This window comes from Anoplopoma fimbria, chromosome 5 (genome assembly GCF_027596085.1).
Source record: "Anoplopoma fimbria isolate UVic2021 breed Golden Eagle Sablefish chromosome 5, Afim_UVic_2022, whole genome shotgun sequence".
Lineage (NCBI taxonomy): Eukaryota > Metazoa > Chordata > Actinopteri > Perciformes > Anoplopomatidae > Anoplopoma > Anoplopoma fimbria.
In genome coordinates, this window is record NC_072453.1 from 17,109,920 (window position 1) to 17,134,180 (window position 24,261).

At 42.3% G+C, this 24,261-nt stretch overlaps 1 protein-coding gene across 1 annotated transcript in view; it reads right to left on the reverse strand.

Annotated features, from left to right (window-relative positions):
• The window catches only part of sdk2b (sidekick cell adhesion molecule 2b), a 77,427-nt gene that overhangs the window by 19,477 nt on the left and 33,689 nt on the right, over positions 1–24,261 (reverse strand). The window contains exons 11-32 of the mRNA XM_054598860.1: positions 23,785–23,887; positions 20,384–20,560; positions 19,257–19,393; positions 17,775–17,922; positions 16,476–16,616; positions 15,624–15,805; positions 14,283–14,398; positions 12,976–13,171; positions 12,475–12,573; positions 11,204–11,395; positions 9,059–9,180; positions 8,737–8,846; positions 7,786–7,936; positions 6,940–7,177; positions 5,996–6,111; positions 5,618–5,807; positions 5,064–5,162; positions 4,242–4,436; positions 3,256–3,457; positions 2,718–2,821; positions 1,761–1,831; positions 542–674 (exon numbers count right to left, since the gene is read on the reverse strand). Coding sequence (XP_054454835.1) covers positions 542–674; positions 1,761–1,831; positions 2,718–2,821; positions 3,256–3,457; positions 4,242–4,436; positions 5,064–5,162; positions 5,618–5,807; positions 5,996–6,111; positions 6,940–7,177; positions 7,786–7,936; positions 8,737–8,846; positions 9,059–9,180; positions 11,204–11,395; positions 12,475–12,573; positions 12,976–13,171; positions 14,283–14,398; positions 15,624–15,805; positions 16,476–16,616; positions 17,775–17,922; positions 19,257–19,393; positions 20,384–20,560; positions 23,785–23,887 — 3,222 coding nt within the window. The remainder of the gene's footprint in view (positions 1–541; positions 675–1,760; positions 1,832–2,717; positions 2,822–3,255; positions 3,458–4,241; positions 4,437–5,063; positions 5,163–5,617; positions 5,808–5,995; positions 6,112–6,939; positions 7,178–7,785; positions 7,937–8,736; positions 8,847–9,058; positions 9,181–11,203; positions 11,396–12,474; positions 12,574–12,975; positions 13,172–14,282; positions 14,399–15,623; positions 15,806–16,475; positions 16,617–17,774; positions 17,923–19,256; positions 19,394–20,383; positions 20,561–23,784; positions 23,888–24,261) is intronic.

The following is a 24,261-nucleotide window of genomic DNA, read 5'->3' on the forward strand; positions in this document are numbered from 1 at the left end:
CCCTTCACTTTGGTAATAAAAAAAACAAAAAACAATCACAGTGATCATAGAGTGAGCGTCAGGATGACTCGAGAGCAAAATTATAGGCTAGGTTACACTGCGCACTGGAAACAGAGCAGCGACTGAATAAACCTAATGATATCTTGCAGCTGATAGCTACTGATCACAAGATGAAGTGTTTTGCTGTGAAGTGTCAAGACCAGCTGGGAGAGCTTGGAGACAGAATAGGTTTTTCCTCTGATGGGAAAAATGGTGTTGCATTGACTCCAGAGGAGTAATCAACCGTGACAGTCTTGTGTGAAATTGTTCCTGAACTAACGCAGATAGATAACACTTTTTATTCCCAACATACTATTGCTGAATGAATTTTGATGTTGATTCATTATTATAGAGCTTTAAATAGCGTACTTAATGTACAATTAATGCAACATACTGACAGTTCTAAATGAAAAATGTTCTGCAAAATGTATTTGTGTACTGAAGCAACAGCACAGGTGGTAAAATACTGCGATTTGTCACGTTAGCTGCGGTAATGCCTCACCAGTGAGCTCACCCCAGGTGGACATACTGTTGATGGTGTGAAGAGAGTAACTGCGGAGACGGTCGTACAGCAGCTCACGATATCGAATCCGAAAGCCCAATAAGATTCCATTTATCTTCTCCTCAGAGGGGTGCTGCAAGGGAGAAGATGGAGAGTTATGGTGTAATGTGGCACTTCTCTGCAGAACTGAGCCCAAGAAATGGCTTTGAATACTGCATGTGACCCACTTTTTAAGTTTTAATGCCATCATATAAATTGCTAATTTCGCCTAAATATGCATTTAACTTGTATGTTCCTTTAATGTAAAATTTCCACTCTAGCACTCTGTGTTTTGTCTCCAATGCTGCATTTCCACTGAACGCTACGGCTTTTAAAACTTAACTTAACTTTTTGGTGTCCCATTAGCACAATTAATGGAAAGCACCTGGTACTTGTTTTGGTAGAACCTCAGTTTAGGTTCAAATTGCTCTCCCAAACACTTCAGGCCACTGATTGGTCAGAGAGAATTATCACTAGAATTGTAGACACGGGACATGCTGCACAAATCCGCCATTTTTAAAATAGCCAAGCTACTGTTAGTAAAAAAAGCATTTTCTTTTGTATTTATTGACCCAGATTTCTAATAAATGGTAGCCCCCAAAACTACACTGTAAACTTGGCAAAGTGCAGACGTTTCTCTTTTTGGTTGCCAATAAAAGAATTAGGCAAGTTTCGTGTTGAACATGATTTCAAGGCAGTTTCATGCTGATCAACTGAGAATCCTGCCTTCACTGAGGGGGTACTAAAAAAAAGGTTGAGTCTAGCTGAACAATCTAGTGGAAATGAGGCACAATTTACCATCATTGAAGCGACTTACAGTAGTTTAAACAAAAAAAAACATCTCCCCAGACTGAGCTCACCCACGCATGACTCACAAAGAGAAATCCCCTGTTGTAGAACATGAGAGAGCAGGGCCAGAGGGGAGAAGCAAACAACTACCTCTCTGTCCTTATAAACTCTACAAGTGTTCTCCATAAAAGTGAAATCGTGGCTTAGAGCCTCCAGTTTTCCTCTTTACTGCCTGTGAATTCAGGTGCGAGTGTTTTTTGTTAAACTGGAAGTATAGATCTTCTCTGTGTACTGCCGTGGTCTCTCATTAGAGGCCACTTTCTTAGTCTTGCACTGATTTTGCAAACAATGAAACATATAAAAACCCAGTATGTATACTGTCTCCTCTTACCTGCCAGCGGATCAGCACGGACGTTGTTGTGTGCGGTGTGACAGAGAGGATCGTGGGTACTTCGTCAGGCGCTGAGGCAATAAAAATGGAGATTAATGGGCTAAATTGACCTGAAAATGTGCACAATTCAAGGTGCTAAATCTATCCAGGTGCAGTGGCATTCATGGAGCATAAACACACAATAGCTGCAACAGAACAAGCGCTGACAGATGAGTCAAAAATAGCAGTTGGAAAGAGGACATTTCTTTAGTCGGTTAAAGCACAGACGGGCAAACTCTGCCAAGGTTTTAATGCCGTCCTCTTGTCTTGTGGTAACTGCAGATGGTGCACACATGACATCACCTGCTGCCTTTGCCAGTAGTGTCTGGATCACAACAATAGGCTAATTCTAGCAGACATTAAACTCATTTCAGAGTGATACAGAAGTGTGTAGTGTTAATATCGTACATAAAGTATATCAGCATAGGGTATATTTGAAATATCTCTGTATTAAACATACAGCACATTACAGAAGATGCATAGTTTGACATCTTTGTCTTTACAGGACTATTTCTTGGGCGCAGTGACTTCCTGGAGTCTTGTCAACACTGTGACGTTTCCAGGCAACCAATGGAGAATCACTGCTCCAGCCAATAAATTGTCCGGGCACATCACGTCCCATAGGACCACATGTCGTTTTTGCACTTGGACAGATTCAACACATGACACATACGTGAGCTTTACGAGTGCTGGTTTGCTAGATTGTTTTACCTTCAATCCAGTCTTTATGCTAAGCTAAGCTAACCGACTACTGGCTGTAGCCTTGTGATTACCTCACAGACATGAAAGTGGTGTCAATCTTAAGAATCTAACACTTGGCAAGAATGCAAATAAGCACATTAAAGAAAATATCAAACTATTCCAAGTTAATTTACTGGTCAGATATTAATGGCGGGAATCTTGTGATGTCACTCTTACCGTCCTGTAGTGTCGTGATGGCTTCGCTCTCCTCGCTGTACTCGCTGTCCCCGATGTCATTGGTGGCTTTTACTCTGAACTGATAGGATGTGAAGGGCTTCAGCCTTGAGGATGGAAGCACAGGAAAGCACATCAATCTTGATGATAAACTACGACCCTTTAAGTCACAGATATCAAAAAAAATAATGAAGTCGCACCGTATGAGCTACTGTTTTTCAAGAATCTACTAGAAACAGATCTCAACCAAAACGAGACCTCATTGCTGATTGCTGCATATGCTGAATTCCTACCGCCCTACATGTGTTTGACTATACCGTTGTTAATGTTCTAAACCACACTGAGAACATTATTCTGTATTAGGATGTTGTTGATCTTCCAACTATACTGCAGCCGAGGGAATATTTAAGTGAACGTAGCAGTGGGGACTGTGAAAAGATAAAGTGTTGTTTCATTTAGTATCACCCTCTACGTCTGATGAGAACAAGTAGAAAAAAGACAACATTTGTTGTAACAAAGGGGATGAAATCCTCAACTCTACCTTGACACTATGTAGGAGGTGGCCTCGTGGTTGACGGAGGCAGAGTGGACTGTCCAGTTGTTCTCAGGGAGCTCTCTGAGCTGCACCGTGTAGTAACGCACAGGAGACAGGCCGTCGCTGCCGGGCTCCCACGACAGCAAAACCTGGCGGGCCTGGACATCTTTCTGAGGAACCATGGGTCGGCTGGTGGGCTGTGGACGAGCTGGAAGGACGGACACAACGGGAGAAAGTGTAAATGAGGCAAAAGAGACACCGGTAACAGAGGGGTTGGATTAGAGGAATTAAAAGATGGCGTAAAGGATAGAGCGTGATCAAAGGATTTAAGGAATGAATGGGGAGTGGATGTCGGTCGGAGGGATACAAAGAAGGACGGAGAAATTCAAAGAAAAAGTAAAGACTTCTATTGCTTGCTCTAATTTGCATTTCTTGCACAAACAAGAGAGAGGGGGGAAAAAGTGTGATTCTGATGAATGAAAAGTAGCCGAGAAATGAAAGTTGCAGAGTAAACAATCCTTAACATGCCTTGAGGGAAGCAGATGGACTCATTCGTTCTCACGACTGCATCAGAACGCTTCCGATAAACACCCACCGGGCACAAACACTGCTTTAGAAAACACATCTGCTGACTGGACTGTTAACTGGGAATGAACCGAGTGCGAGGGAGGCTTAGTGGGAGCTCTCTACAAGTTGTGTCATGACTGAGATCACATAATTCTGCTCGTGGAATTATGCCTACAATTTATGATGTGTTTCCTGTTTGCTACTATTCAATTTTATACTATTAGAGATAATTATTTTTTTTTCATGCATCATTCAGATCATTGTTATATAATCATCATCATATCCAGCACTTGTTAGAATTAAAAATACACAGTGTAGAATTTGAAGGGAAAGCCTGGAGAGTTTAAAAATATTTGGGGTGGTTTTCTTTAAAAAAAAAAAAAAAAAAAAGATAATACACCACACATTCATGAAGTTATGGTTACCTCTTTTCTCTGTGGTGACCACCAGAGCCTCAGCGGCCTCGCCCCAACCTTTCCTCGTCTGCGCTTTGATGCGGAACACGTAGACGGACTCCGGCTTGAGGCTGGTCACCGTGTACTGGCGAGCGCTGGGGATCAGCACGTCCACCGTGGGGGTGTTGCTCGTGGAGGAGTTGAGGTGGTACGTGATCTGGTAGGCTGGAGAGACGTTGGGGACAAATGATCTTATTGAAGGTGTCATAAGGAGATCAATGGTGAATAAAAAAAAAAAGGTCTGTGTTGGTTTTCCTAACACAAACAACAAGAATTCTATTTGCATCTTTGCTGCTGTGTGGATCATACATACTGTGCAGTTGAAAATTAATGATCAGACATATATATAATGACTCAAACACTCACAAGGAGATCCCCAATTAGCTCAAAAGGATATTCAACTGCCTTTACAGCTGGAGAGATGACAAGACTTGATATCAACATTAAAAAAAAGTATGTTTAGAGGCATAAGGGACTACACCTGTGGGCCTGATGCTACATTAAATCTAAATAAAGATATGTGGCATATTTGGTCGTTTCCTGGTGACTTACTGATACTAATGATGAAGTCATTTCTAGACTAGATTCTAGATTTCCTTAGTTTAATATCAATAAATAAAGCCGAACAAGATAAAATAAATAAAATAACCCCTAACCACCCTTTTCCTTCCCAAACAGGAAAAGGATGTAGCCTCGTTTTTAGTGTTGATTTAAACCGTGAAAACATCATGCCTTGAGAAATAAGTATTTGCAACAGTCTGCTCTCACGTACATTTAACACATGTTACTAACCAAGTATAATGCCATTGGGCTGCGAGGGGGACTGCCAAATAAGCCGGACTGATGTGGTCCGTACTTCGGGGAACAGGATCCCCACTGGAGGTCCTGGAACTGTGGGGAAAACAACAGATAATACATAGCATAACTTAACAACTCTGGAGTTACTCAAAATTCCAATTTGATGAACGAACATCCCATGAAACTATTCTCTCCTCTTCACCATTTTAATTTGAATTCAACGTTTAAATTTCCCCAACAAATCACAAAGGCCACTCAAATAAAACAAAATGTTCTACATTCCAAAAAGCCCTGATTAATTCAAGTCGAGATTTAACGAAAAATAGCCTTTTAACCCTTTTAGATCAAAACCCGATAATATTGTCAACCTATTCAACAACATACACATGTGTAACGTATAAAATGGACTATGAAGAGTTTTAATTTCATATAATTTCATTGGAGAAAGTATATACATTATTATTGCAATAGTACGATTCATGTTTTGACATACTGTAATAATGCTTTTTAACTATAACACTTATAGTTGCTTAATCTTTTTTCCATACCATCATCCAAAGTCCTCTCCAGTATGGGTGGAGAACTGGGCCGTCCATCTCCAATCCGCGTGAAAGCCAGGACCTGGATCTCATAGAGCACATACTTTCCCAGACCGGTCAGCTGGACACTGTGGGTGGCGTTTCCATCCACCATCCAGAAATGAACTGCACTGTCTGAGTCCTTCTCTTTGTACACCACCTGATCCAGCGAAGGAGACAAAGAGATAAAGAGAAGCTGGGATAAAAAGGTTTGGAAGCGGCCTCACAGCCTGTCACCCTGCTGCTTGGTATACTGCCTGAAAAAGAGCTATCCTTTCTAAAAATAAACAATTAGAGGTGTTTGACTGCTCAGTGAATAAATCAACACATAGAAAAGCACAAACAGACCTTGTAGCCCAGAATTAGACCATTTCTGTCTGGCTCAGGAACTTCAAACCAGCGCACCAGGATGCTGCTGGAGGTGGTGGCGAAGGAGGACACGTTGGTGGGTCCACAGGAGGGGACTGCAAAACAAAGGGAGCAGAGAGGCGGAAAACATTATGCCTGAATATTCCATTGTGTGCCATTTATTCTGAAAAAATTAGTTTGTTATGCTCGCTATGTGTGCGGATGTAGGTGTTCCACAGAGACGCAGTTTGAGTGATCTGCTACGGTTAGGTCGTGCGTGCGATGTGTTTGCTCAAAGCCTCTGATATCCTGGTATACCCTCAAGGCCCTGCTGTTAAAAAAAAAAAGACATTGCATTGGCCTTTTCTCTTCCTTGGCGCTCGTCCCTGGACATAATGCGCTGATTCCTAAGAATTTGCTGGAGTGAGTGGAAAAAAAAAAAGAGCACAGGAATTCAACATTGGAGTCCATGTGTTCTCAATTTCCTCAGACTCCTTCCACTACCCAATGTCTGGTGAGCAATATGAGGAACGAAGCATGGAGGGAAAGGGATGAGATTTTGAGCTTTGAGCTAAAAAAGACTCATCATTTTAACACATGGCAAAGTGACAACCCTGAGTGTATGTTCATGACACTAATGTGAATAATTATGTAGATATTCCACACATGTTGAGAAAAAACAGTACTCAGGATGCGTTCAGTAATTTGTGTGTTGCTGTGTTTTTTTTTTAGCTCTATAATAACTCTGCATTTCATTGTTGTTTCTGTTGACAAGAACTTGACAACAGTGCTTTTGAGTAATTAAGTAAGCAACGCTATGTCTTTGTGATGCAAATGATTCAGCGCGGTTTGCTGCTGCTCTAGGATCATGGATCATCACATCGTCATACATCAGACAACCAGTGTTTTTCTCTCTGAGGGTGACAGATGAGGCCCTAACTCACCCGACTCCCTCGTCCTGCCTCTGACCGGCTGGCTCCAGGGCCCCATCCCGATGCCGTTGACCGCCTGGACCCTGACCTCGTACTCTGTCCACTCCTCCAGGTCTTCGATGGTGAACTCTCTCTCCAGACGGTCTGCGATGACGTGGGTCAGCGCCCGGCCCTGCGAGAAGGCGCGGGAGTACTGAACCCTGTAGCCCACCTGCTCCGCGTTCCCGTTGTATTCCCATTCAGGCAGAGGCTGCGCATGGACATTGGGAGAGGTGGATGGAAAGGAAAAAGTGGGTCATAATGGTAAAGTGGGTTTTAATACAATTTCTGTCACTCATGGCTGTAATATTACAGTCTCCAGAACAATTGCTTTTTTTGGCATACTTTCAGTTTTAGATGACTCCAATGTCCCTGCTCATTTTCAGAAGGTCATTGCCTCTTCCTCTTTATTAGCTAGACGCTCAAGCTTATTCAAATTGAAGGCTCTACTCCTTCCATCACACAATCAATGGATCAAAGATGTGATAATCTTTGTGAATAGACCGACTGGCTTGGATCCATAAACTCATATTCATGCTTAAACACCTTCTGTTTCAGTTGCTGTTGTGTTGGGCCTTGTTTTTTTGTTTCTTTACAATATTCTTTTCTTTTTGCACATATTTGTACCTTGAGATGATAGCTTAAGTCAATGTCTTGTGTGATGAATGGATAAATAACTACAAATAAAGTGCAGAAAAAACAAAAACAAGCCAGACTCCTTAGGTTACATAATATTAGATTTAGATATGTAACATCATGATTGAGAAATGCAGTGACTAATTCAAACTGTATGCACACAGGAAGTTGATCCATGCTTACCATCCATCGTAACCAGAGGCTGGTCTCGCTGGCGGTGCGTAGGGTGACGTTGGCGGGGGCCATGTCAGGAGGAGCCGGCAGAGTCTGGATCTTCCTGGAGGGCTGACTGGGAGGACTGGTGCCCACAATGTTCACCTGACGCATTCGGAGCCTGGTGTTTGGAATTAAACGTTATGATGCAACTTTTGCATGAGGAGAAATCTCAGCTCAGAATCTGGCAACTTGAAACAAACATCCAGCATTACTGCGGTACTTGCAGCGAGCATCCTCTTACATGAGGCTTATTGCATTTGAACTGAGATCAGAGCACTGAATATGAATGCAGTCTGAACATGAGCGGAGGGCTTATTTGTGTTACAGCCTGAAAATGCAAAAAAACAACATTTTGATCCAACACGAGAAACATTTAAATCTACTCAGATGTAAACTGGCAGCACTGATGTTGGAATGATGATAACCCACTATAGCTGTTGTGGGTCTTCAGGGATTAATCAGTGATATTGAATGTGATCGTGGAAAACAAGCAGACTGCACCGAGATAAAGAATATGTGCATGCTGTAAAAAAATATATTTAAACCACACTATCCATAACAAGCCAAATCAAAGGAATGGAGAATAGGATAAGGCTCCTGTGATATGCTAAAAAATAAGATGAGATACTCAAGCTCGCATACACTTTATCTGCTGTTTGTCTCAATCTTCCATGTTATCTAGCATAAGTTTGTACTGTGGTTCTAATAACACTATTATAACGCAGTATGATGTGTAGGCATGTCTTATGTACAAAAATCTACTGACAGCAGATCAAAATCACATGTGTTTTGGGCTTATGATCTGCTTTGGTTCTTTCTATATATACATTTTTTAACACATTTTACTTCATTACATTTGCAGGATTGCAGAGGAAAGCTGATATATTTCTAATAGATGAATGTTCCCAGTATGGCTACCTGTAGAAGGTGTATGGGTTGAGACCTGGAACCTCCAAGGATCGGGCCTCGGGCTCGTTGGACACCTGGTGGACCGTCACCCAGTCCTCATTCTCTCCCACCACACCCACCTGGGACCAAGACAACAGAGAGCATGACAAACACAGTAGATACTGCAATGACTGCGCAAGCACCTCAAACCTCTCAGAGGATCTGTATTTGGCCTTGAAATCATATTTGAGTCAAGATCTTGAAACAATCCGACAGAAGGAAGATGAGCCCAAAAGCAATAACACATGATTAAGGACATTGGAGCTTCAACTCCGGATTAAATCTGGTTCACCTGAGCCTCCACCTGCCAGCGGGAAATGGAAGTTTTGCCATCGTAGCCCGGTTTGAACTGCAGGGTGACAGAGCGTGGGCCGATGTTGGAAATTGCCATGTTGGTAGGGGGGCCAGGAAGTTCTGTGAGGAGGCAGAGAGAGAGAGAGAGAGAGAGAGAGAGAGAGAGAGAGAGAGAGAGAAGACTGTTGGTTTATCCTGTGTGGCTGCCTTTCACACAGGGTGGTTTTGCTCTGCTTGGGAAAATCTATCTACCTCAGCGCCCCCTTGTGGCCGTACAGATACTGCACACAGATGCATTTCTCAGCATCCTCACTTTCTCTTGTTCTCCAAACTTCAGCTCAAACAGCAAACGTATATCGGATTTGGAAAAGAGACGCTTACAGGCGGAGACAAAGCCGTGAATGTCAATTACAGCGCAGTTATCTGGAGATACGATTCAATCTGATAGCTCACTGTTTACACTTGAGCTGAGTAAACAATAAGAATGGATTATTCCCCTGGAAATCCTGGAGGGGTAATAAATCTGAAAATGGTGAATTCAAAAAAACAGCAGGAGGGCGGTTTTTGTTGCGTATATGAATATCATGGTTTGAGTGTGTGTATGTGGGGAGCTTTTTGTGTTTCCGTTTCATCTTCTCTTTCCCACATCCTTCCCTCGGGATAAACAATAAACCCTACCATAACATATACCCATTCCAAAAGTGCAATATAGTTCACATAAATCCTGGCTGGAGATATTAACATCAGACTGAGGCGTGTTGGAGTGTGGACAACGGCCCTAATATTAAAAACATATAATCATTCCCATGGACACACTGAGCAATGTTTAAATGAGGATGTATTCAACCCTAATGAAACACAGATTATACGTGGTAGTAAAATTATCACTTTAAATCATTTGCATGACTAATTATTGAGGTGTTTTTTTAGCTGAGTCGTTGTGACACCATTGCAGGCTCATAGGTGTTTTCTTACCACGTATACAATGAGAGTAATTACTATTCTGGGGACTTTAACGGCTGCTCTGAAGCCTGCTCGCAATATAACAGCCTGTCATTGCACAGGTTCCACAGATGTACAGGCTCTGAATGCTGCTCCGGTAATTGATGTGGGCATTGTATGTCTATTACACAATTTTGCAAATATGAAATCATTAAACACTGTAATTGTCCTTAATGCTCTCGCGGGAGCTATTATGCCGCAGATGTGGTGCAGATATGTGTACGGGTGAGGTTTTTTCTTTGGCTCCGGCCCAGCTGAGGTGACTGGGGTTCAATTTCATCGTGTCTGGCGCCAGACAGCAGAGAGTGTGTTCACTAAATTTAATGTGAAACAGTAAATATGCAGGAAGGGAAGGTTTAATAAAGGTTTCCCAGCTATTGAAAAATGAACCCTGACTTAAATATGTTTACAGAAGGCCCATATTACAAACTGGAAGTGTGGAGGTTTGAAAGACGGCATTTATTTATGAAATATACTGTTGCATTATGGGAAATGTAGTATCCAGCGTTTTTGGAGCTTACTTAGAACTTTAAAGGCAAGATATCTTGGTCTTGATTGCTTTCATTTTGAGAATTGCTTTTTTAATCAGACTCTGAAGTCGCACAAGTAACCCTTTCAGTTTAGGAAGTGTTGGCCCGGATATCTGCTGGCTACACCAGAACACCAACAAAGTAGCACCTTGACTACAGAGGCTTATCTATCGTCAGACTAAGAATCAGTCCGAAGGGTTTTAAATAGTAAGGTTAGAGCAAAGATGCATGTGTTTGGCAAGTACTAAGCTTACAAACGGATCAATGAGACTCGGAGTAAACAGCATGATTTGTGTGAGAGTCTGCAAATCGATGTTTATGATAAAGCTTTGCTGTAGTTAATAAAAATAATAGTAATACATTTTATACAAGGTTCTCATAGACACTTTACAAACAGTAAAATCATCATAAACAGCTACACACTAAAAACATGGAATACTCAGCAGTTAAATGCGGCCCCCCATTTATTCAGTTCATCAAGACCTTTCTCTGTTTTTGATTCTTCGTTCAACATGCAAGTTTTCTTCACATGTGGGTAATTGATATAAAAATGATCAGTATGTGGGTAAAGTATTCCTTAAAGTATCTAAATTTACTGTTTGGTTACTGACCTGGTGGGACGCCGGAGGAGATGGTGGAGGAGGACAGCTGGCCCTGTCCCTTGGAGGTCATTCCTGCCACTTCAATGGTGTAGGTGGTGAGAGCAGTGAGTCCAGTGACCCGGTACTCTAAGGTGACGTTTGGCAGGTAGTGGGTGACTCTGGTGTTCGTTCGGTTGTACTCCTCCCACGAAATGCGGTAACCTGAAGAGCAGCAGAGACAGGTTGACAGCAACCAACAAGAGAGAATCCTCTCAGGGAAAATCAGACAGCAATTTTTACCACAATGGCAACTCTCAGCTCTCATGCTACGGGGCGAAGCTAACAGAAACATTAAATTAACTTCATCAAAAATTGAATATAGCAAATTAAATCAGCCTGTGATTATACCTCCCTGCACACACACACATCCTCCGCCCACTCCCATCCAAACACACACGCTTACCCTCTCAAAGTTAATGCAATTTGCTCCTTGGCCAGCAGCACTTTTCATGTGATTGCATAAGGCATTAGGCGGCACTTCTTGCCAAATCAATAATTTCACATGGCATGTCAGTGTTTGTCTCCTGAGAGTGGAAAAAACGCTTCACAATATTCTGCTAAATCTCAACCTTTGTAAACACTTCAATATTAATGTCACTGGTGGGGATTTGTTCTTTATTCAAAGTTTGAGAGCACTATGTAAACTGAATAAGAAGTGATTTAATAAGGAGAAGCTCATCCCTGGATATGTCAGACAAAATCTTTATGTTGAACTATGATCTACTTAGTATTTTTCAAAAAAAGGTCATAATTGTGACTGATTTAAAGCGCTATATACTTTTTTTTGTAAACCGCCCTTCATCTCTGCTTACTTCTTCTATTATTAAAGTCTTGAGTTGTGTCTTCGGAAGCGAGCCTTTTTTTATGACAGATTTTTCTTGCAGAGCTTGGGGGAGGAGACAATGTTCTGTGTTTGCTATGTAATGTTTTATGTAAGACTTTATATCCTTTTTTTTTGTTTTCTCGCTGATATTTCATGTCTTATGAGTTCATGCCGCCTAGGCATTAGTATATGACCCAGATTAAAAACAAAAACAGACAAATAATAAAGTAGCTGCGTACCCGCCATAAAAGCTACATGTGCTGGGCTCACCTAATGAGTTCAAGCCGTTGTTAAAAAGCAACGTAGAACAAGACTCAGTGATTGATCTCTTATAGTCAATACCGTCTTAGACAAACTGCTGTTTCCAGCCCTTTCTTGCCTTACTACTAAGTATGATCTTGGAGTGAAGTGAACATACCTGTGAGAACTCCATTCTTCTCGCCGGGCTCACTCCAGCTGACTTTGAGCGAGGTGTCCAGGATTTCAGTGAAACTCAGGTGACCTACAGCACCGGGGGCTGGACAGGGACAAATAAGAATAATGAGCAAGGCCAGTGGGCAAATGAGACACTCTATATTCAATAATAATTCATGCTGATCAGCTTCCACTGGTGACAGCATTTGCATTTTAAATGTGTTTACAAATCGAGCAAAAAACAAGGTAATCACTGAAAAAAGAAACTGTCTGATGACAAGTTGGGGAAAAATCTTTCCAAAGCTCAACCAATTATCTCTAAAGGGACTAAATCCCAATTATGATGATCCTGGCTGGATGCAGGATAAACTCAGTCATTAGCACTTCTCTACAACTTCGTTCTGCATGAATAATAGATCTTGCCCGGAGGATGTGTTACTGTGAGATGCTTGGTGGCCCCTCGCCACCACCAGAGAGAGAAAACTGTGGAAGAAAAGTCACTTACTGTCCTCGTGTGTCCTCAAGGCCTTGGGCGGGCTGCGGGGGCCGTCTCCGGGCGTGGTGAAACACAGCACAGAGGTGTAATACTCTGTGAACTTCTTCAGACCTGTCACATATCCCACATGGACGCTGTCCTGGAAGTTCGGTCGCACCGTTACCATGGCAACTTCTTCGTCTCTGCCAGGCTCCCAGGCCAGCAACTGAACCAGACAAACGGAAAGGAAAGAAAAAAAAAGTTACAGAAAAAAATACCCAGACAGCAGCTAATCATTTTTTCTGTAATAATTCTCACACATGTACTCTCACTAAAACCAACAGTAGTGTCTCTCCTCGGTAGTCCTGAGCCAGTCTGAGGAGGTATTTGGCAACGTAGCTCACCGAAATATATTTAGAAAGATACCCTGAAGAGGTTTTGACTGGGAGGGAATAGCTCCATTAAGACAGACTGGGAGAGCTCAGGAGAGGCATGATAGCATCCCATCATGCATGTTGATTGTGCACCATATAGCATCTACTAATGGGACCTGGATCGACCAATTAGTTGCTTCGGTAATGAGTCCCAAAGGCAGGTCTATTGGGTTTGTTTCCAGTTTCCAGAGAGAGGGAGCTTCCAGGGAAGCAAAGAGCTGGCAAGAAGATATCAGAAGATAGATACTTGACTGTCTTCTGTTTATTTCACCCATCTATCTGTCTTTTTCTGTCCCTTCCTGAAAGGCTTCACTTCCCATCAGCTTTCACACTCTTTAATTCCCTTTTTTCTCACTGCTCCCTCTGGAGAGGAAAATCTAGCATTTAAAATTCTGATTTGTACAGTGACCCCTCCAGAGCTGAGTCGGGCCTGTGGAGCGCTATTGAACAGATAGACAAAAAGCCAGGAAGAAAAAGAAACCCAATGACATAATTAAGTTGCAACAGAGTCAATGGGGGAAAAAAAACCAGAACTACTCTATGGCTGTGGCTTTATGCTTCCCTGTGGGTTACATTTGTTTCAATGAAGTATACACAAGAGACAGAGAGATGGACTATATTCAGGAGCCCGTGACAAAATAATGAAGACATTCATCATTACGTTGCACACAGCTTCACAATAAAACATGAAAAATGGTTGCAAAGATAAAGAGGATGACCTCCGACTGACAAATGGGTGACAAAAGTCCATCGTTCACTGTGGCACCAAATATCTTTTTTTGCCCCTTTGGCTCCTCTCTCTCCCTCTTGCTACACAGGATATGTGATACTACAAGTTCAGCCCTGACAGTTCTGTCAATGGAGGTGATGGCTGGCGCTGACGGCACCGCGGCGGCCACTGACCTTGTAGCCCTGGTTGATGCCGTTGATGAACTGAGGGTTCGGGGCAGTCCACGTAAAACGGATTGTTGTCGAGTTGACCGACTCGGCCTGCACGTTGCCGGGAGCGATGGTGGGAACTGGGATGGGCGCAGGAGAGAGAGGAAAAAATAATGGGAGACAAGAGGGGAAAGATAAAGAAGAATAAGGGAAGAGGGGAGGTGGGAAGGCAGAAAATAAAGGTGTGAGAACACATTTCAGTTGACTGCTGGAAGTCTGCCTGCATCTATTTTGATGTCGGTATTGATCGCTGCTGCACAGGTCAGGGCAGATACCGCCATCACTCTCTTTCTGATGACACGGACACCTAATACCAGCATCTCTGTGGGTTTGTTTGAGACGCTGTGAGCTGCTTATAGATTTCAGGGGGATGCCACACCTTTGTGTGGTCCTTACAAAGAAGAATCAATCTTAATGCAGTTGAACATCAGATGATTTCAGTCAGAGATGGAAATTAACTTGATGCTTACTGGAAGATGTACAGTAAAAAAAACAACACTGCACTTGCAGGTTGTTGCATCCCAGTCGCACTCATCATGAATAATTATCATGCTTAAAAGAGAAACAAACACATGCAGATTTATTTAAAATGACAAATTACTGAAACATTCAGCATATCAGCTTTAGTCTAGCATCAATGGATGTTCTTAAAATCAACAAAGGGTTCTTGAATGGCTGAATTTCAAGGATGCTAAGTCATCGAATCCTGCCTGAGGACTCTTCCAATTTCGAGTATCCTTGGAATTCTACCGAGTACTTTGTTGGGCGGATTTTCAAGGATGCATGAGTGTATCCTTCGCGGTCCCAAAACACCCACAATCTTATGCGCATGATGTATTTCCTGTCCTCCAAGTTAGAAACAAGAGAAAATAGGCTAGTAAACTTTCAGTTATTTCACTTCAGCAGGCGGCCAAATCCGTGTCTGAACCATTTTGAGAAAAGAAACTTTCTTTCATCAGTCACAGACTCAAGCTAACCCAGAAATGTTAGCAGAAGCACAACAACGAAGAGAATCAGCATATTTTCATATCTAACTTGCTGAATTAAGTCTTTTTTTGTGATTGGCGAGGTGAAAGTGTTATATTACCATGGAGTCTGGTGACTTTGAAGAAGGCATTTTAACTGTATGTTTTGTATGTTTATAAATCATAAACATTTGCAAAAAACCATGTGTATTTTATTTAGTTATTTTCATGTTTTGAATCTGTGTGAATTAATTCTACGAAGGCAAAATCAATATTCCTACTAGAAATTGTGATGTTTTCTTATTAACACCTGATGACATTAATGAATTTGAGTTCTCACCTCCCTGCAGAGTCCACTCAGTGACTTTGTGGCTGAAAGTGCCCAAACCCGCCCCGTTGTAGGCAGCCACCTCGATCTCATAGTTAGTCCAGATGATGAGGTCCTCCAGCAGCAGGTTGGTCACGTCGGGGCTGGAAATGTTCTTCATCTGGTAGTCCACAGGAAGCCCAGTCAGACGGTACCTGAAACACACACACACACATGGACTGTGAATGCTGGACAATAAAAACATTTCAAACCCGTGCTGTTTGCACACCCAGCTTTTGACATGTCAGATGGTTCCCTGACAAAGTGAGGACATTACAGTACTTTGCTGCTTGAGCCAGTTCACTAGACTCCCTGCTAGGGGGAGACAAAGCACCAGCGAACAAGCAATTAAAAACCACTGACAGCTCTGACTGCTGTCTGGAAAACACCTGCTGTTTCATTTGGATGTAATGAATAAAAAGCCTGACAGTTAAACCAAACTAATTACATGTTTACAGGATTTACAGTCGGTTTGGCATATTGCTGACTCTGCCGATTAGTGTCGCTAAAGTTTTTTTGAAGTCAAACTGTTTGAGTTTTGTCTCAGACTAAATAATTTTTCTTGATGCAGTGGTGTTAACTGACATTGTATGAATTCCTATGTGAAATATACTGTATGTGACTGAATTACAACCAGATTATATCTTTATAAATCTTTATATTTGTCTTTAATTCTCAATGTCACAAATTAAAAGTGAAATCCACTCTAACAGTAGGGGTGAACCTTATGCTGAACTAAATGTATGTTTGTGACTTCCAGCCTTTGTAATGAACAGTGAGACACAGATAGTTGTCGGTGGAGAGGTGGAGGAACAGCGATCTTACCGGATGGTGTAGCCCCTGAGTATGCCGTTCTGGTGGCTTTCTGGCGGAGGCTGCCACTGGATCATGATGGACTGGTTGGTCCGACCGCTAGCGATGACATTTTGTGGAGGAGCACTCGGGGGCTCCTCTGGGAGAGAGACACTGCAGAACACACAGATATGAAGAGAGAGGAAATAGGATTAAAAGAACATTATTCCTCTCTGGAAATCATCATGAAGACAGCTTTAGTTTATTTCAAACTAAAAGCTTTGTAATAATGCAAGAGCCTAAATGAAGCCTATCAATTTAAAGCTAAATACGAGTTTCATTTCAACTGAAAACCCTCTTCTTCTGTCTCCTAAATTGTTTCCTACCACTTTGCCGTCTTTGTTAAAAACCATGAGCTGTCCTTATGTGCTCTTATTACCCAAAATAAGCACAATGCCCAATAAGGGTGCCTGTGCTCTACAGCCACCTAAACGCTATATATTTACTTTGACAGAACACCATGAGTGTCTGGGGGAGAGATATGTATGAGAGATGGGAGTGAGATCAGTGGCGGTGACTAAGTACCAAATGGCGTCACATAGCGTACGATGCCAGCCCTCCTGCAACACGCAGACGGAGCCCCCCGTGGTTCTCCTCTGGCAAGGGAGCTGGCAGCGAGAGCAGCGTGACAGACTGGTGGAGGGCGGGAGGGAGGGAGGGAGGGAGAAAAGCGGGTGAGGGATACGAGGGAGAAACAAGTGCTTGAAGTTGGGCGAAGGCCGCAGACAGGCCGAAAACTAATGTCGCCTGAAACCTAAATCCCTCCTGCGGCTTTCCGAATGCGAGAGCATGCGGGTGTTTGAGTGTGTTTACACGTGATAGTGCATGTTTGTGTGTGTGTGTACCGGCTTTGGTACACGCATATCCCTCCTCGCCGACTCTTGACTGAAGGGATCAGTCAAACCGGTTGTCTAGGAAACGGATTTCCTGAGAAACAATGTACTGTTTGCTAACAGCCACAAAGATTTGCAGGTTCTTGTTGTTTGACAATTTCTAGGATTTTTCACTGCTATTTCCAATAAAATGTTTTAGTGGATTTTAAATGAAGAAAATGGACAAAAAAGCTTGCTTCCCTACAATTATAAAAAAACCAAGATGATTCATCAACATCCCGTCCTCTGAAAATTGTTAGAAAAAAGTGTAGCTTGAAAGCCCCCCTACAAGGGAAACTGTATATGGGAATTTTGTATAACCTGGAGAAAAGGGACACATAACTGTTCTGGTGTTGATGTGAAGTGGAAGGAAAAGATGTAGGATGTGTATTTAACTCACCGGTCGGTCTCCTTGCTGAACTGCCCCTTCCCCACATCATTAACGGCACAGAGGCGGAACTGATAGGAGCGCGCCGGGATCAGGCCATTGACCGTCACCGCCACGGACTGTGGCTCAATATTGGCCAGCAGGATGGCCCAGGGAGCGTCTGGAACAAAGGAAATCAACGTTAACACCTTGTTCCACACGTTCACATATCTCGCTCATCGCTTTGCTAACCGTTCACCTTAACATCCCATCAAATGAAACATTTTGTAAGGGAATGAGCATAACATCTCGAGCAATTTCACTAATATTCAGAAGGGATTTTCACTCTCATGCCTGCAATCATTTTGTCGCGGTAGGTCACAGTTAAAAAACTCAAATTCATTAAATAAATGAAACAAGTCATGCTGAAAAAGAGGTAGCGAGGGCACGACGTGCCGACGTGACACTGTTCTCCAGTGTATCAACTTTAAAAAGGAACACTTCACCCCCAAAATGATCATTTGTAGATGGGGCCGCTGTGGCTCAGGGGGCTTGGCAGTGTCTGACCTCGGCGTATGAATGTGTGTGAATAGGTAAATGTTGGCATGTAGTGAGAATAAATCCTTCGAGTGAGACTAGAAAGGCACTATATAAATGCCAGTCCATTTACTATTCACATCAATTACTCACCCCGTATCTTGAATTCTTGAAGAAAACTTTTTTCCTCCACGGCTAAGAATCCAAATATGTCTAAGTTATAAAAATTTCCAGCAGATGCTCAGTACTTTCCAAACACATGTATTGGAGCTAAAACCTCAATATTTAAAACATTTTTTCACATAAACAGTCTCACACTCGTCTGAGCGAGTACTGTTAAGTTATTATAAGTTATTATAAAGTATAACAAAAACTGTGTTTGGGAGCGTTCAACTGGATAAATGAGACTTGAATATTACTGTAGGAGTTGTGTGAGACTTTGTAAGCAGATGTTATGATATGGTTGTGCTGTGGTTAAACGTGGCCCACATTTACTTCAATTCTTCAAAAAAGTTTTAGGGATTATTTCTTCGTCGTGGAGGTATGCGAGAAAAACAACATTTTCTATAAGAATTCAAGGTAACGCCGGGTGATGATTCTGGGAGTGAAGTATTCCTTTGGGATGCTTGTTACATGCAGAGCTGTAAAGTGATAGACTGTAGCGTAGCTTACACATCCAACGTGAGATCAAAAGCGATGATGGACATTCCTAATTAGTCTTATTGATCATGCTTTTGCAAGATCTTTACGATATTTTCTTTGCAGTTAAGCTCTTTGGGATAAACATTGACGTCATACAACCCTGGCTGCGTAAAAATAAAAAAATAAAAATCCAAACAAGCAACATTTAGCATCTTCTTGCTGCAATGCTGACCCTCTCCCCCAGACCTAACTCATTATATACAATACATAGATCTTAAAGTAAAGGTAGAGAAGGATGCAATGCATTGATGCATGACTGGAGAACATGTGACTTACTGTTCTCAGAAACCTCCAGGATGTAGCGTATGAGTGGACTGTTGCCATCAAAAGGCTTGGCCCAGGCCAGGTCGATGGCTCTTTTTTCCGACGTGCTCAGCAGGGCTGTAGGGTTCTCTGGGGCATGGGGCAGCTGCCTGCAGGGAACACCGGGACAACTTTCGATAAATAAAATAATCTCTCCTATCGCAGCAAATCCTCCGCTGGGACAGAGCGTCACAGAGCATTTCTGTCTTCTCTGATCGTCCTCTTGTACAAATCTGAAGTAAAGCCGAATGTTCTGCAACAGTTAGACAGCTGATGAAATGTGGCATGACAAGACGGCATAGACGGTTCCTTGTCAAGATGGACACGCAGGCAAACAAAAGGAGATAGATATCACCTGAGGCGGGGAGGGGGGGGTGGATTGAAAGGCATAAAGAGACAGATAGGAGAGAAAATGCAGGGATAAAGACATGAATAAATGAAGCCAAGGCTGGGGATCATTAATTCAGTCAGCCATGAATTCAGATAAGCACAGACAGATTGATAGATAAACCTTATAGCAATGAACGAGTAACTGGCAGTAACTCAGTCGAAAAGGCAGCCAGCCAACGAGACGGCCGATAGGGGGGGACGAAGAAAGACAGCCAGTCGGTGCATCAGTCTGGCAAACAGAAAGTTAGACGTCTCATTCGTATTCTGTTTACCCTTGCTGCAGTGTACAAGTACAACAAGAGCACAACGTCTTGGGGAGAGAGAAGATTTGAGAAGACAAAAACAATCCGGAGGAGTTTGTGTGAGGACGAGTGTCTAGTCTCACAAGGTAGGGAAGGATTGGGGGGAGGGGCCTCCCATGGGTCTAAAAGTGTGTTGTGTTAGAATGAGGACAAGGGAGGTGAGGAGGAACGGGCATCATTTAAGTGGAGATGAGTCAGAGGTGTCGATAAGAACGGGATGGCAGTGAAAGGTTGGTGTGTTTGTGTGTGTGTGTGTGTGTGTGTGTTTGTGTGTACGCATTGTCTTGCTTCTAAAGACATGTTCCTTCCTGTATGCCCGTGTTGCACTGGAGAATACCAGAGTCAAAAGAAAAGTGTGAGAGCAAAAATAGAAACAGCCAGGCAAGTGATTACTTCGACGGTGGTTACCTGACGCGGAGGTGGGCGCTGCGGGAGTCGTTGCCGCCCACGGAGGTTACTCTGCAGGTATACGTGCCGATGTCACCTGACCAGGTTTGGGAGATGTGGAGGGTGCCGTCCGCCTCCAGTCGCATGCGGGGGATGGACAGGACGTTGATCACGGAGCCCTCTTTTTCCCAGACATGCCTGGAATGCAAAGTCATCCGTCAGCTGGCCATTAACGTCACCATCAGCATCATCAGCATCATCTGCTGTGTTTCCATCCCTTCAACAGCATCAGCCGATCAGTTTGACGATATTTAGTTGCATTGAACGCTGCTTTTTAAAGGGGTGTTTGTCAACCTGGGTGTTTTTTCACATCGTCTCCGTCTCATTAGTAAAAACACAGTATTACTCACCACCTCCGTTTTATAGATTTTTATATCACTGTCAAACAGGGCAAGGAGGGTATGCCTCCTACGGGTTTCCACCCAAAAACTTTATTCAAACAGAAAGCATTTGAAAACCTTGTCTAAATTGTTCCAGCCAGAATCTGCAATTTCCATATCTAAAATGTTATCATGTGAAATGAATTTTAGAAAAAGCTTGACAGCATACACAGTCAATAGAGTGGCCATTGGAACTGAACAAACAAGTTGTTTTTGTAACGTAAAAGAAATATACAACACATACTCAAACTGCATGTAAAAGCACATCTTTGAATTCACACCTCTTCATTGCATTATACAAAAACAAATCCATCAAAAGAGTCTCTCACACATTCCCAGAACCTGACTTGCTTTGTTTAGTTGCCACCTGCTGAGATGTGAACTATGATGTACACATGCATGTCAGCCTCAGATGTCAGGCTAACTTATTGTGACAGTAAAGCAATGAGTAAACTGTTTTTTTGCTTGTTATTTACTCCGCCACAAACAGAGAAGAATGTGTTATTAGCGAGATATTTCATCTTCCTCCTCTATGTCTCTTCAAAACTTGCCCTGCACGCATATCATGGCGGCTGTCGGCTGCATATCAAACGACAGAATTCACGCTCATCAAAACCACACAGCTCAAACGTAGCGTCAGATGTAGCCTTCTCTTCCGAGTAGAAAGGGACAGGATGGTCTATTGATCGTCACTGATGTCGGCTCCAAGCTTGGAGTTCTGTAAATGTCTGTTGCAAAGGGGTTGTGTGTTTTGCACCGGTTTGGATGCCAATTGAAAGCTGGAGTTGTGTCTTCTAATGACATACATGCACGTCAACAGTCGGCGAACATTTGTCACACGTGTGGGTGTTTTTCTTTTGTACAAGTCAGGGAAACAGCTTTGCGTCTTTCGCTCAGTCTTTACATTGCAAGACACGCATTTATTTGAATTTCGATTAAACTTGTTTATACAGGGTCAAATCATAACGGAAGTTCTGTAATTTATGTTTGTGTCCACTCACTGGAAGGCTCCCTGCGAGGGCGCTGGAGCGTAGCAGCAGCACAGAATAAGATGCAGAGTTAAATAATAAATACTTTGTGCTCAGGGTAGTAAAGGACTAATTAACAGCCGACGGTATAGAGAACAGATCAGCAAGTAATAACTAATGATGGAGCATCTTCATTAACAGACCTGTAGGCCGAAATGGCTCAACAACAACAACAGTGCTTTATTAAGTATTCACTTTGATGTGTGGAGGATTTCAAATATGTAAAAACGTGTAGATGGATTTAGCATCCATTGATCCATTGGCAATAGTCTAGATGGATAAGCTATTGAACCTCTGTTCTCACCTGCCTTAGCAAGGCATCCCTGAATCTCTTTCAACTAGTCCAGAATGCAGCTGCAAGGCTTTAAAACAGGTCCTTCAAAAGTGTTCATGTGAGTTTTTTCTGTGATCTGTCAAATGTGGCTCCCTATCAAATTCAGAATCCTATTTAAGATTTGTCTGCTTGGTCAGGCACCAGCAGGCTTGTTTGTTGAACCTCGCTCGGGGCTGAAAACCAAGAGAAAAACTGTGGCTTTGAGGTTGTGGCTCCTTCACTTTGAACCTCATTCTTTTTGGACTTTTGATCCGTGGACGTTGAGGACTCCTTTAAAGGATAAAGACCTTTACACACCGGGGGCGCTTTCTTTCGTGCGATTAATTCACACGTCAATATACTTTTCAAACTGTGTTTTTTGTCATGAGTACTTCCACACAGATCTGGAATATTACACATCCGATGAGCAATAGAACAAGGTCGATTTTTCTGAGCCCTCACACTTCAAATAAAGGTATCAACCAATCACGTTGTGTGAACGGACAAATTCAAAATGTACTTCATTGTGTACAACAACACTGAGGCTCCGTAGTCCGAACCAAGAGAGCAAACTTTATTTATCCTCCCAACCTTGACAAAGGCAGCGCAGACCAGATCCTCTCCTTTTCATTCTTACCTTTCACAATAAAAGCCCTAGACATGTATACTGCATATCTGTTTACCAGAGGGAACTACAATTACAAATATCTTACAGTAGCTCAGAATATAGAACAATTTCCCTCAGACAGAGTGCTGTCTGAGGTAAATCTTTTAATCCTGTACATGAATAATACAGGTCATATTTACTGACTTTCATATATATAATAACTAGATGACCATGATAATAGGAAATACAATACCTATGTGCAATTACATATACATTTGTGTGTGTGTGTGTGTGTGTGTGTGTGTGTGTGTGTGTGTGCGTGCGTGCGTGCATGTAAATGTAAAAAAACACTGAATAGCAGAAAATAAAATACTAAAGTTAAGTACAGGTACCATAAATTGTACTTAGGAAAATAAACTTTCCACCACTGTGCAGGATATTGTTCTTACTGTCAAATAACCCAATGAAAAGATAAAAAAACAATAATAAAGGTACCAAGTCAGTGTAGCCAAAGAAAGAGATAGCGTGTTCATTAACACCATTGTTACCAAATAAAAATCCCATTATTGAGAAAAACTGAGTGGTCAATCAATCCCATATACAGCTACCTGCTACACAGACTACTTACTAATGCACCAAATGTGTGTTCATACAACACTGAAAATAACAAAACACTTGCTTGTGTCACATTTGCTCAAAACCACAGTGCCCAGCTCTGTGGTTCTCTCGGAAATTACTCTGACTTAAATAAAAAGAAAAGAGAAATATCAAGGGACATAACAACACATTATTGGTTTTGGCCATTTTATTTGTTGACAAGAAGAAAAATATAGGCCAGTTTTATTCTATGGAACAGCACCTCAAAACCTACCAATTTTAGCATCCCTTTGTTTCCTTTTACACTCTGTCACTGTGTCTGTATATTTACTCTCTTCTATTGTGAAGCACTTTACGACATCTCTTTTGGAAAAGTATAATGTAATGTCATATAAATAAACTTCACTTATGTAATATTTCTAAGAAGGTACCCTCACCTGACAGTTACACTGGGGTCATGTGTGACTCCGCAGGTCATAACGGCTTTAGTTCCTTTGATAACACTCTGGTCCTGTGGGGGGGTGGTTATCCTGGTGCGAGCTGTGGAGACAGAAAGAAAACAGAGAGAGAGAGAGAGAGAGAGAGAGAGGTGAGGAAAGTATGGGAGAGAGAAAACCGCTTACAAAATGTCCTTCCTTAGAAAATAAGAACATCAACTTGCCAAACAGATTTCAGAAAACTAATTTCAGTTGAATTGAAAAGCTGCTGTTTGGTATTTTGTTTTGTGATGCCTCGACGATGACTCCAAACTTGCACAGAATGGAGCTTTTTCATTTGAAGTTATCAAACGCATGTTTTAATATCACACGACACAACCTCGTTACCCAACCTCAGCTTAACAGACATTCCTCTTAATAAAACTCCACCAGTGCCACAGATCTTGAAGGTTTGCCTGGAGAAACAAATCATCAGGC